The sequence below is a fragment of the Dinoponera quadriceps genome, unplaced genomic scaffold (assembly GCF_001313825.1).
Source record: "Dinoponera quadriceps isolate SergipeBrazil2010 unplaced genomic scaffold, ASM131382v1 scaffold397, whole genome shotgun sequence".
NCBI classification, from domain to species: domain Eukaryota; kingdom Metazoa; phylum Arthropoda; class Insecta; order Hymenoptera; family Formicidae; genus Dinoponera; species Dinoponera quadriceps.
This window is the reverse complement of record NW_014554705.1, coordinates 852,094-866,936: the sequence shown is the minus strand read 5'-3', so window position 1 is coordinate 866,936 and position 14,843 is coordinate 852,094. Positions and strand designations below refer to the sequence as shown.

Here is a 14,843-nt window from a genome sequence, read left to right as displayed (position 1 = left end):
ACCTCGATAGTGTGTACATAACCCGGATTGCCCTTTCGCGCTCCCTCTTCCCTCTTCTCTTCCTCTTTTTTTTTGTTTTCTTTCAGGGAGAAAGGGAGGTACATTCGAGCAGCATCTGGCGCGGCGGCGTCGATTTAACGGCGAAACGCCCGCTAAAATATTCTAAAATATTCCCGAACGCGCGAATGCGCTCTTCGATCTCGCGAGAGGAAGGATACGCGATGGAACGTCTGAACGTCCCTCGCGATGTTAAAGGCGCGGAATTGCGCGTCCGTGGGGGAGTATATTTAAAGCGCGAATCGCGATTGGCGTGCCGAGTGTAATCCCGGATTTTTCCGGCGCAAGAGATGTGTTTAGGATCAGGGTGAAAAAATCAGGAAGAAAAACTCTCAAACGGGAGAGAGTGAGCGCACCGACCGCGAAGAGTTTCCACTTGCGCTCGATGAGCATCGATCCGCCGCTTCGTTGATTAACGAACATCTCGCATCAAAATATAAAATCCGACACGGAAAGATGCACGAGAGTTACAAGAGTCTCTCGAAAGAAACTGGCGGATGCGGACGTGTTTGTTGTTTACGCAATTGTCAGCTTTCTTTTTCCTCGGGGATGTCGCTAAATAAGACAAAGAGCGAATGGCATTGCGGAGCACGCGGCGCCACCGCGGGCCGTAAACTGCGGCAATTTGCTGGGCCGACGACTATAGCATTAAAGTACGCAGCGAGAGCCGTAAAAAAAAAAAAAAGGAGAGAGGAAGAATAGAGCGGGGGAAGCAAACAATCTGTAACTCCCATGCAAAAATACTGTATCGACCTATCATTTGCACGTCTAGTGTGCTCCGCGGTGCATCGCGTGTTCGCATTCAATACCGCGTAGCGTATGCGAGCATTCGGCACGCACGTGTTTGCGTGGTTTCACCGAAACTATATTTCCGTAAGGGATGGAATACCTGTTTGCGCTTCCAATCGCAAACTCGACAAATCTGGGAGTCCGGTTTCGCAAACAATTATTAAAACTGCATGCGTCGAGCTGAGACGCGAGATGAGCGGATCCTGCGAATTTCCATTTTTCGCGTCGTCTCTGTTTTGCCTCTCCTTCGCGACCGTATTTCTACAACGCGTCTCTCTATCCCGCCGTCGATATTTTTATACGGTTAATCTCAAGTTTGGTCGATCGATCTATCTCTCGTATACTCATATTGATTTACATATTATTTTTAATATTACATTAGTTTGTTGCCGCGATGCGTAGAAAATTCCGACATGAATTCTGACACATTTTAGCAACAATAGCGAACCTTTCCGTACGGAGAAAAATGATTTTGCTGCCGCAGCGAAACTACATCGTTGCTACTGCGCTAGCAGCGATAAAATTTTGTTGACATGACCGAATTAACGAATTATTCGTAATTAAAGCAGAAACAGTTCTGTTGCCAGGATAGAAAATATTCTGCTGAGGAAATTTGTCCTTGGAACACGTTAACTTACAATTAGAACAAAATAGTGTCTTCCTACATTTACTAATTTGTTCTTATAGCAAAATAATTCAACGAATGACAATTAGCATTCTTAACAAGTCGTTTTGCTGTCCGCATAGTAACCGGCAGATTGTGCTGCGACAGCATAAAATTTGTTATGCCAGCAAATTTTTTCTCCATGCGTGTTGAAACGGCAAAATAATCGTACGATATCATATTTCATCGGCAAAAATATAATTCTTTATTTTCGAAAAGCGAGAATTATATAATTCTTCACCGGATGGAACTGTGTGGCCGTATGTAGAAATATATCAACGTCATCGTTATACGATATAGTGGGAGTTAGTCACGCACATCGTTGTCTTATCATGTTGTGCAATTCATTTTTTAAGAAGAACAATTGACGAAGACAAACTGCATCCAAAAATAGAAACTTGCGATATTAACGATGCATGTTATGCCGAACTAATTCATATGGGAGGACGAATTTGAATTTGAATTTTCGATACGCCGCTAACACGTTTCGCTCGTACACACGCGAGCAAAGAATGTCACGAAAAATTTCTCGTAAAGAATTTTGTTTTTATTCCAAATCTTATCTGCGCTTGTCATTCACGTACCGAGATTTCCATTTGAATGGTCGTTCCATCGCAATGGCACAAAAACCGACTTATATTAGAAACAGCACACGTTCCCTTTCTTTACGGATCGTTTGCACTATGCATGCGCGCGCGTATGCGATAGGAAACGGAAATTAAATGAAAATCGTTCGAACCTGTTCGTATAACGGAAATGAAAATCTGGAAAATCTGGCGTGAATGGAAGAACAGCGCTGGAATGGACAGAGAAATGGCACGGGAGTAATCAAGCGTGGGAAATGTTGACTGTTAATATTTCAATAAACGTTCAAAGAAATAATTTCCTGGTCGAAAATTATTCGTTTGTGCAATTTAATTGATCGCTCGAGTCATCCGTAGAACAGTGAAATAATACCGTTCTCCATTCTTGTTCTTTTATTCATGCGACAAATAAGAATTTTAATTACTTTGATTGTAATAAAGGTAAAGTATGCGTTATTGATGACTTCGTTGCATTTGCAAGCGTTTATAAATAATATTCTATCTGAGCCCTCGCACAATGCACATACTTTTAATAAAATATAATGCTATTTTTAGCCCGAAATTTATTATTAACAATACACACATAACACAGTTGGCGAAATTGACTACAATATTTTCTATGAATGAACCAACAAATGACACGACATTTTTAATTAAAATAAAAGATTGATACGTGAACGCAAGTATTATATAAAACGTGAAATATATGAAAATTACAAAAATTGTATAACACTTACGGTTCCAGCTCCAGGATCGTTAATTTTGCACGGCAGAACTGCCATGCTACCACTTTGAGCAAGCACTTCTCCAATTGGTCCTTCAAGAACATCTTCATTTTTACCTTCCGGGGCATTCAATGAGCTGATTACATTATTGGCACTTGAGTTCTGCTGATGCTTAGCCTGGCTTACTGCGGACATAAATTACAACAATGCTTTCTTAGAGTGGAAACCATTTCACTCGATTTAATGCGACATTTGTACACGACGTACGAATTCTACTTCGTATATGCTAACAAATTTATTATAACAATCTTCACCGTTAGTGCGAAACAAAGATTCTATTAAAGAACGTTGATAATTAGAACGCGCGTTGTAAAAGTGACTTATCGTCTAAACCGATATGACACAGACTCGTATAAATCAAAGAGAATCTTTATTAGAACCTCTCCGAGAAGAACGCAGAGAGAAACGAGCCTCGAGTAAAATAGAGAAAACCACGCTGTGTCATTTTCCCACACCCTCGTAAGTTTTACGCCGCACTCATAACAGCCGTCCCGACGAAAGCTGTTGGTTCCAAGCCCGGCTATGATCAAGGATTAAGGACGATTTCCAGGTTGGTCGTCCGGTTGGCGGAGGGTGAGAGGACTGCGCGAGAGATGACGCAAAGCACCCTCTCCCATCCTGAGATTAATGCAGCCGCCATCGCGACGATAACGCATAACCCGAGCGTCGGTCCGAGAGTGGCTTAAGTGAATAACTTAGTCACGGCAATTACGACGGTTCGGCCGGGCGTTCGCCGGGATGCGCCGAACCTGGCGCGAATTCCCGCGGATATTTCAGCCAGGAACTTCGCGCCCGGCGCACACCATTCGCCGCCCCCTGAGAAGTCTGATCGTTCGCTCGTCCATGCGCGACTCGGACTTTTTCGAGAAAAAAATCGCTCCCTCGCGAGCGCCTCGCGCGATCTCTAAGCTGGCGAATTCCCGGAAAGTTGTCATTTCTATTCGACGAGTCGGGAGACCGGCTACGAAGCTCGACGTCTAGCAGCGACGATGCGCCAAGTTCGCTTATAAAACGTAGCACGACGCGAGTACGCACACGGTCGTGTCAGAGTTCTTTCTCGATAACGGAGACTCGAAGTGAACTTTCAGTGAAGCTTCACTCGGGCTTTTATGAGCTTCGATGATAACTATTCATTGATAGCGTCGATACAGCAGCCGTGCTGCCGCGTGAAGTTCTCACTCGGTTAATCTTTTCTCCGTTTGGCTGAGCATTTTCACGCAAGAAACGTATAAATCGATAATGTGATGCGCGACAAATGACAGAACCTCCCCCGGGCTACGCTGGAAATACGATGCAAGTTAAAAAGGGCTCGAACGCGACACGGAATCCTCGTGGATGCGCGTGTTCCGCATTTAGAGTTGATAATACAAGGGGACAGCCGATGTTGGTCAGCGTACCGCGCGTCCCACTTGAATTTCCTCGTCGATGTAAATTAATGTCGTTTCCGCCGCCGACACACGGTATTCCGGAGTGATTATTCGCCGGAAATTCCCGCGGGAAAAATACACGAATTCTCCGCGGCTGAAATAAAAAAAAAAAATAAGAGAGGAGAGCGTAAAACGAACGGCGCTCTGAGGGATTATTGGTGCGGATATATTGCTACCTTACAAAAATTACCGAGATTTTCGTGTCGCTTTATGCGACATATTTATATGTATCGTAATTTTATCCGAACTCGACATGTCGAAGAACGACATGTCGCGATTCAATCGAAATATCTTCACGGGGAAATATTGCATTGTTTCTTTTCTTCATAATGCTATTTGTGCGAATATAAATACGAATTAATAACGTGACGAGAGAAAAGAAAAGAGTGCGGTGTAACCAAATAATTAAAATGCAAACCTCGCTACGCCGAAAAATATTAAATTCCTACGCTAGTATATTTAGCCGATTGCAATGAAACATAACTCATTCAGCGTTAGCCGAAAATCCGACTTCACTATTTAATAAGATATCACTTTCCACGTGAAATATTTACGATTACGTGTAACGGATTATTTTCGTGCAACCGCGAAAATATTCTGTTACAATTGCATGAACTTCCGCGAATGGAACTCTAATAAGCAACGATGCCCTTTCAAAAAACGCGTGCGCGATATGAATGCAACGTTTCGCGTAAGTACGTTTCTTTTTTCAACAGGCGTCCCACCGAGACGAAGACGGGGTGAAACCGCTGGTGCAATTTTCTAAATTGAATTTACCGGCGATTAGTACTCGCACGTAGTAGTGGAAGATTAATCTGGCACAATTTCAGAAAGTTTGCCGAATCGGGAATCGTAAAACGGCCTGGTAATAGGGGCCGGTGTGCATTTAATTAAACTTTCAATTAGATCTAAAGCTTCGTAGGTGTTACAGCGGCGACCTAAATTTTCAAGCGCCGCATCGTTCGGGCGCGCGCGACGTTCCCTGCGAATTTGCTCGTCGGAATATCCGCGGCGTCGGTCTCGGCTGTCTCTCGCACGGGAAGAAAATCGCCGGCGCATAAGAACAGAGCCGGGCGATCGACACGTCGATCGCGCAACGCCGTCGAAAAGTTCGACGCTAACGAGGTGAAAGTTCGCCACGCGGTTTTCAGCAACACGATAGCCGGAAATTACTTGTCAGCCGCCGGCTGACGCGTGGAATTAAGTGTTTTCTATGCCGGCACGAAAATGACTCGTCTGAACGCAAGTACGGAAGAACGTGGCGTGCCGCGCCGAAAGCGCCTGTGTGTTTCTTCGAGGTGCGTCATTACCGTTGGAAATTGTATGCCGCCGTGAAGCGAATGCCGACGAGGAGCACGGCGGAAGGAAATTAGGGACAAAATTATTTAGGCTGAGAGAGTCGCTACTTAAACACGTGATTTACGAATGAGGCTGCCGTTTCCTGCCACAATACCGTATGCTCGTGGAAGCCTCCGAATGTTGCAGTGCTGAAACATATACTTTTGGAAAAAATTATATTATTTTCTCGTCACAGAGAAGCTGGATTTATAATTCTTTCTTTGATTCAGAAATAATAATTTCAGCGCGCTCGAATGTAAAGTCTGAACCGAACCGAAGGGGCTGAAAGTGAAAGAACATAGTGCATTGTTATCGCAGTGCGAAGTGAGATTCGCGAACGTAAAATAATGGCTGAAATGACGACATTTTATATTACGCTATAAAGATTGCCGTATTTTTACGAAATCGCGGTTAGAAAGTAACGACTCGATCTTACCTGTGAAGTACAAGTGTATCTCCAGTAAAACGCCCACCAGAAACCAGAGTATCCTCATGATGATCGCAAAGTACTCGCGTCCTTCTCTCAGACGCGCATCTTTTTCGAAATTCCTGAAACATAAGAGGAATTTAATGTTTACTGACATTAAAAATTCAATCAACCGTCTCCTTACGTAAGCCGTCCGCACAGTCCGTCTTAATATTTTCTTAAATACTTTTGTAACTTTGATTATTATTGTTCATGAAATGTTAAAGTATAATCGCAAACTTTGATCTGTAAAATAAAAGCATTGTAAAATGGTGTAAAATGGTGTATACTAACAATTCTCTACTTCGAGACATTCATGATGTTTATCTCTTTAGCATTTTGCCAATTTGAACAACTCTCGAAACTCAACAACTTATTCGAAAAATCAGTGTTTCGATTAAAAAATGACAATAGTCGATAAATGAAAGTTCACTGCGGAATGTATTACGTATACACGGTGGTAAGCGATAAAAAAAGTTGATTAATTTCATAACGACCAGCGGCCCGTGCTCTTTGCTTATTCATCATACGTTGCCGCTAACCTCGGGCCAACGTTTCGATAAAAAGCTGTGCCAACAAACTTGAAAGAATTTAAGTAGGGCGCCGCGCCAAAGGAGAATTTCAGCTCCATTTTATACGCGCGAGAAAAACTAATAACATTCCCACTTGAGTAATACGTAATGAATATGCAAATTCAACGATATTAAATTTCTCTAAATAAATAAAACACGACAACGAAGCTTTCCGGCCGTTGAAATTATGCTAAAAGGATCGATCCTTTTTTCTCCCTTTCCACCAAATCTTTTTCATCACAGCATTATTTCTCCCCGATAGAAATATCCAGCCATTTCCTCTTTCCTATTTTAGGGTTTCTCTTTTTCTCCACACAGTCGGCACGTTCATCTTCAATCTACGAGACCATATGCGTCCGTGAAAAAAAAAAAATTAAGGTTAAAGCGGAGAGCGCGAGAGTGCCGGAGCATGTTCCAAAACTACGCACAATGTGCCCCTAACGTGGTATTAACTAGAGTTTCGTCACATAAAAAAGGCTAGCTTTTTTGCGAGCTACGTGCTGGTTTTTCTTAACGCTTCCTGGCGCTCGAATGTAGCGTTTTTGTTGAATCGCATGAGATCGATAGGGACGTGGATATCGTACCTTTGCCCGGGCTCTTGTCCACTTCTGACCCGCACGATTCTCCCAATAATATTTCATCCATTCTATTGTGCGATATGTACGTAAATAACGCGTAAATATTAAAGAATGAAGTGCGCCGTGTGTATATATGTGTGATACAGTTCGCACAAAAATATAACTCAGAAAACAGAAAAATGTTAAGAGCCGTGCACAGAGAAACATGTTTCTTTGACTTTGATATACGTACTTGTTTGACTTGGGTTTGTTTAATATGAACAACACAATTTTATATCAAATGTCATTTTATAACAAATATAATTTTGTTTGAGTGAGAATGTTGTTTCGCTAGAGTGAACCATGTTGTTTGATGGAAAAAAACAGTATTGTTTAGAAGAAATACTTGGTTTTCAACAAGAAAAATTAATTTTATTATATATTAAATATTGTTCCACTGAAACAAAAAAAAAGTTTAATATTTTTCCAACAGTGTTGCTTCTTTCAAATAAATTATTACTTGTGACAACTATTGTAAATTGAATGGAAATACAAAATAAATGTTAATTTGACGTAAAAATATGTATTGCTTGAGAAATCATCAAACAATTCTGTTTGTTAACACATTGCGGACCGCTAAGAAATCTGTAAGACATACGCCTGGGACCGCACGTTTTTTGGGCAAACTTGCACGTTACTAAAATCGTCATAACATTTTTATTGATGAAGCAATGTTTGTTAAACTTTCAGAAATTGTAAAATAGGACGCATTTTAGATATTATTGAAAAAAAACTATGTTTTTTAATAATTATCATAACTTCTTTTACTTGAAAATAAATTTTTACGAATTTCTTAAAAATTGTAAAATAGGATGCATTTCAGGTATTATGAAAAAAATTGTTTTTTAATAATTATCATAATATTTTTACTTAAAAATCAATTTTAAACCAAAGTTCCTAGTACTTTTTTGACACATTGTTGACCGGTCAATAATGTGTTAAAGCAAATTCATTTTTGCATCATGTTAAAAGACAAATTTGTTTCAATGAAAGAAACTGTATTAAATTCAAGGAAATATTTTTCTGCAGAATTATAAAATTCGAGCATAAAATGTATAAAGGGAGGAGAGAAATATAACATAGATAGAAATAAAATAAACTAAATTTCCAAATAACCGAGTTGGTATCTAAAAATAAAGCATGAAGCGTACAATTCATGATCATTCGTGTCGCAAAAATGCACTCATCCTCATTCAAAGCTCAGCGCTTCACCACAGTCGCACAGAAAAAAACGTCGACAAATTACCGCCGTTAGTGCTCGAAAATTTCGGTGTTCCGAATAAAAGTGAAAAAGTTAGTGGGACTGCGGGTCGCGCGACGGAAGGAATACTTGACGGGGGAGGGGAGAAAGAACGGTTGAGAACGTAAGAATATCGAGAGGACGTTGTGGATTTCCGTTGGGAACCGATGACAAAATAGATATGAAAACGGGAGAGCTCCTCGAGATGGAGATTTGCGATCGCGCGGAGATGGAGGTATGCTGATAAGCTTCGCCGGGGAAAACATCGAAGGTAATGGCTCCTCGAGACAAGACAATGGTTGAACGAACGTGATAATATTTCGCCGAGATACCGTGGAATCCTGTCGGCCCAATAAATATTCGGCCGTGGTATTATTCGTATCGCGATTCGTCGTGATCTCCTGGGACCGCCGAAGTAGGAGCGTTTCGAAGTGGCTTTCGTATACTCGCATAATTGCTACCCAGGGATCGTTGTTGTATGTGAGAAGAAAGGCAGGAAGGTTATTTGTCGGAAACGGGAATACAACGTTTGGCTGCGTATACCGAATACCGAAAGGCAAACCGAGAACGGTGATCGCCATCCGCATTCCCGAATGCTATACTATTAGTACGAATTCTCGACGTAACGAATACTTCCACTACCTTCTTTCTCAGCGAGAACGAGACTCGAAAATACTCTAATACGCGGTAGGTATTTGATATTCGCGTTTTTCCTCCGCCGCGGCAAAGCCGCGATACGTTACGCTTCTCTCGCGGGTTGTGATTCGGCCATTCGTAAACCAACCACGAACGCCATATGTTCCCAGCCGACATTTACGTTAGAATTTTCAAAGCAAGCGCCGCGCATGCTGTATTCCAATTTCTCCAGCGGAAAGCAAAAATATTTTTCAAGCTTTCTATTCCGCCGACATATGCCGGTACGGCCGTAACATGTCAGGTCTGAAGCCCACGTGTGTGCGATGCGGTGCTCCTTTATTTTATCAAGAAATAATTTACGTACTAATACCGTGAATTATTATATAAATACGTTATATAATTTCGAGGTTTTAGTGAAGCGTGTGTGTGGTGAAGCCATTTTTCGAGAACAATGTTACGATGTAATCTTTCATTTGAATTTTGACATAAAAGTTTCTCGACTTATCTGTCCGAAATATTCAGCGCACGACGCAGAAAGCAAGGGAGGTGTCCGTAATAATTTCAGGGAAGCTCTCATCTCATTCATGAAACTAGCGCAGTTTCAATGTCGCGCGACCGCGTTTTACCGTCACACGCGTGTTTCGATTACGGCGCGCTGCTTTCAGACAAATGGCTGCCATACAGTTACAATACCGCACAGTTTATTTCCCGTCGGACTAAGAAGTTCATTACTCAGACGGTTTAACGAGCGCGATTCCTGTACTTATTCCTGAAGCCGTAATCGATGAAGTATTTTGGGAACGCGCGACATCCTCTCCTCCGTCTTCTTCTTCTTCTTCCTCATTCCGCAGGACAGGAGCGCGCGGAGCAGTCACGCGAGCTCGCAACTAGATCGGAAATCTTATAAATTCTCCCGAGTAAAACAATCTTCCGGGCTGAAATAAGCGGCTTGTTTCCGCCCCAGCGCCCAGTTAAATATTTAACAGGACGTCCAAAAGCAATCGCGTGTCTCGGACGAGCCGGAATGACCAACGTTCTATGCGTGATCGCTCCGAGTTGTCCGATATTATTATTCACGTGTAACAACGCACATCGACCTCGCGACGGCTGGTTAACAAACGTAGTAATGAATATCGACTTTAAGCGAACATGGTTTGCGCCCGGTTCCATTTAAAGGAGAATAATATCCATAGCTGAAACTAATTGGAAGGTTTAGATTCCGCTGAGCGTCTCTCCACGTACTCGAGTCTATTAAAAGTCAACACAGCTAACAATAGCGTAAGCATAACGGATCTGGATGGCTTCCCCATATTGAAGCTGTTGGCTTTCGTATCTCATATCTCTGTAATCTCCAAACGAAATATGCATAGAATATAATGACTACCAAATGTGTTTCGTTACTCAGTAAAAAAAACATTTTGTACTTGTATTAAAATCGATATCCGTTAAAATTTCTGCGCTTAATTTTCAACACACTCGTGCATTAATTTAATATATTATGTTTACATTATCTCAAAAAATATATATTATGTTGAGTCAGTATCCAACATGTGTAAATGTTAAAATAACATATTTTATACTTCAATATTGACTAGCAGATTATGGATATTATAATTTTCTATTCATTTTTTATATAATATTTATGTTACATTTCAACATATTACCTTTTTATTAAATTAATAGAAAATTTTGTGTAGACCGTTTGAGACATGTGAAACGTGTTAAATTTAACACAAAATTTATTACTGGGTAGATTGATGTTCGATCAACTACGCGAAGCGTGAGATCGCGATGGAAGCAATCGAAGCGCAATGGTTTTTCTTTCTTAAAGATAGATTGTGCCGTCAACTTTTTAGACGTGGAATGAGAAGAGGTGAAAAATAAATAACCAGATTTACCAGGATGAAAGAAGAAGAAAAAGCGAAAATTACGTTCCGCGAGGTATTTGCCGGATGAGTATTAAAAGCTCAAAGGAAGACAGATCCGGCATTGTTAAAAGTTGCACTGAGTGTTGTCGGTATTTTTCGCGACGTTATGGTACAGGTAGTACCTTCGGCAGCCGCGAAGGAAGATGAAAAAGCAGGTAACTGCGACGATCGGGCCTCTAAATGACGCAGCGTCAGCGCGCCGATGTCGCATTATGGTAAATAACAAAGATCGCCCGATAAAAGCGTGTATTTATAAGAGCGCGAAAGTGCGCGGAACAATAAAGCTTTCTGCAGGTTTTTATGTGTTCATCCGCAACGGGGGTAAGTCCGTGTGTGTGTGTGTGTGTACGCGCGCTGAACGAAGCGCCGGATATTATTCCTGCATTGTCGATGCGGCGGCCTTGCCGAGGAGCAATGCAAGATGGTCGATGGTGAAAAGCGAGGAAAGCACGTAAGATTGCGCAAGCCAAAGGAATGAATACAGAAACGGGGAAGGAGAAAGCCATATGCAAATCGACGGCCCGATACGGCACGAGCGGGGCGTGCGTAGCGCTTCACCGGTGGATTTCAATAGACGCCCGGATCCGTCAACATCGCTGATTGAGCTTTTTTAAATGGAAATTCGCCGGCAGAAGCGAACTGATACTTTGGGACGCGCCGGAAGAACGGGAACGTTTTGCCTTATCGACGAGGTACACTCTGTACCATCCCGTATTTGATCGTGCCGATTGAATCGCACGTTATTTTTCAAATCAATGCGACGGAGATTTCGTATCAGTCGTCGTGTTAACGTCTCCAACAGCGCGTTTAACATCTTTGAACGTTTTCTCCCTTCAAATCGATACACCAGAGACATACATTCTCTCTTTCAACACGTCCGCCGCGCTTGTCTGGAAAATTGTAAGTGCTGCGAAGATAGAAAGATAAATCAAATAAAGTAGTGTGTGTGCACGTGCACGCGTGCGTGTGTATTATCCACGTTATATTTGATACGTGCTCCAATTCTCATAAGAGTGTCAGATTGTGGATAATCAACTTCAACCGTCCTCATTTTCAAAAGCTATTGAACCGCGACGCGTTTCAAATATTCCATTATTATACATCTACGTTTCAAAATGAGGATGACGATAATTAATACGTTATCGCTATGGCCAACGTGATAAATCAACAAAGCACCATTCACGTCACGTGTCACAATGTTGAGCTAGCATGCATACTTTATCGAACGAATTTTACAATTCCCACACACGGCAAAAAGATAAAGCTGATTTCCAGGCTTCGCGCGATTTAATTAGAAAATCCCTCGCGATCTCTTCTCTCATCAATGGCTAACAACCTGGATATCGCCATTAGCCGGTTTCATTATCGTTTCTCGTGTGTTCACCTGTCCGTGCGTTTTTCTCCGTTGCACTCCGATCGGCGTGTCCGCCTTATTATTTTTTTCGCGACATCTAACGATGGGGCAACGATTTCAGCTCGTAGCTGTTGTAACTATCGTGTTATCGTGTTTTCGCCTGCAACACCTTCATCTCGACGTGCCGGAGAATCAACGAGCAAATCTCGAAATTGCTTCTTCGCGACCGCGTTTTTTTTTTCGCAACGCGATACACCAATGGGTAATTTGCGCGATCTAAATTAGAATGGCACGTGATTACGACAGTTGACACTTGTTATTTCGCCTTTTCTCTGCGTTTCTTATCCTTCACAGCGGACGATGTATTTCATGCTCACTTCGCCTAATTATAATTTTCTTTCAATCTAACATTTATGTCGTAACAATGCAGAATCAAATATCCTTATTATCGCTGTAACTGCATTTCAGTTTATCGTAACATGAACGATCGTTGAAAATATTTTTTGATCTCTCGGTAATAGACAGAAATTTATTCGGAGCTATAATCGGCATACCGCGATTAAAGGTGACATTGTTTGTGTCGCTGACAAAATTACGCCGCTATCAAATTACGACGCATAAACTCTAAATCGAAGGACGGTGATAAAAAATGCACAAACCTATCGCTTGAAAATTTATACGCCAAAGTGTTTCCATTACTTTCGTTGTGTGCGCGATATCGATGCGAGGATTAATGGGGGCTTCGTGATTCATCTTCGCTCACGTTCCAGCGTCGAAATTTTGAATAACGTATCGGGAACAATGCATGTACGTGGGGTACGCGCGGATGGGGGCAGTCCGAACAAGCTAATTACGGCAGTCGTGCGGCTTCCTCCGATAGTTACCGCTTTGTTCACATGCTGATGTGAAACATTATACCGGAAGTTCCTACAATCGCCATCTTGTCATGCCAGGTCGGACGACGATGCGGCGTTACGTCGGCTTCAAGGTGAGTGCATGCAAAATATACGGAAAGACGGGGCACGAAAGCGCGAGAAGGTGCCGGGACGCGAAAGCACTAAGCTGATTCCAGGCTAAACGACTACGTCCTTTTTCTGTCGCCTTAAACGCATTCTGGCGCGCCCCGCGATCCTCCCGCTCTCGGATTAGCTCTCGTTTTGCTTCCTGAATAATTTAAGCGAAGCTCAGGTATATAAAACGAAGAACGAGGTTCCGCTGAAGCGATGTGCTTGAAGAACCGCCAGGCCGTGGAAAAACAATTGCACGTCGGCAGGGGAGGGGATGGAACACACAAATGCCATAAATATTTAATGACTAACGCTTAAATCGAATCTCCGAAAAACCTGGAAATACGCGTTGCGCCCTTTTATCATTCCACTTTGTATCGGCGGTCTTGTTGATACGATCGTGGCTTCATTTATCCTTTTTGAAATCAGTTCATGACGTGAAGCAATTCATGACGAGATACTCGTGTTTCTATTGTAGCACGCGAGTGAGGAGTTGTACATAATTAATTCGTGATATATTTAAAGTTGACATATTAAAGATATATGAGATTTATCACTCAACGTAGATTTATCACTCGACGTAGATAACATGAACTTCATTTGTAAGTTTCTCTCTTTTTTTTTTCCGCGCAAATATAATATCACGCACAACGGTTAAAAATTTCATCGGTATAAATAGAATAAAATCAATGTATTCCTGTCTGCGAATTTATCTTTTCCATTGCCGATAGGAGTGGGAGTAATTCCACATGTCACGTAATATTGGAAGAGGATGAATGCTTTGTGACGAAGAACAGAGAAAGGGCGGGTTAAAATTTATCGAAATTTAGCATGACGTAATTGTTAAACGGCTCCATCAACGAAAGTGGCAGAAAAGAAAAATATATACAATATATACAATATATAATATATACAAATTGACTAAGCCCGACGACAAGGACTATAACAGACTTCGCGCTCGTGCATTTTATCGCTTGTCTTTTTTCGATAAAATTGCCAAGTAACGCGGTATTATTATCCATAAATCACGTTCTGACACTTACCCCACTGTCACAATAACGCAGCACTGTTATTAGTTCACAATACGTGCTCGCTCTGTATTCTTTATTAAACTACTAAACTTTTATTATACTCTTTATTAAACTGCTTTGTTCGCCCCCTTTTCGATTCCGCTGCAGACAATAATCATGTAACTGACACCTACGCGCATCCGGAGTGATATGGCGAAAACGTGATAAGTGTATGAGCTATCGCGGAAATATATTTTCTCGATTGTGATGTATGCCACGCGCATAACATACACATGAGACGAGTGACAACAAAAATGCCGAAGTATCGGGAGGAGGGGGAAGCCAGAGAAAAAATAAATTATATGAGCC

General features: G+C 41.8%; 1 protein-coding gene across 5 annotated transcripts in view; it reads right to left on the bottom strand.

The window, feature by feature from the left end:
• LOC106740954 (neural cell adhesion molecule 2-like) overlaps positions 1 to 14,843 on the bottom strand; it is a 136,361-nt gene that overhangs the window by 14,139 nt on the left and 107,379 nt on the right. For 4 of the 5 annotated variants that reach the window (XM_014612459.1, XM_014612458.1, XM_014612460.1 and 1 more), the window contains 2 exons: positions 6,081 to 6,193; positions 2,832 to 3,004 (listed from right to left, as the gene is read on the bottom strand). In XM_014612459.1, the coding sequence (XP_014467945.1) occupies positions 2,832 to 3,004; positions 6,081 to 6,193 (286 nt within the window). Of the gene's footprint in view, positions 1 to 2,831; positions 3,005 to 6,080; positions 6,194 to 14,507; positions 14,559 to 14,843 lie in introns of those variants that run through there. The other variant, XM_014612461.1, reaches the window with a different exon arrangement.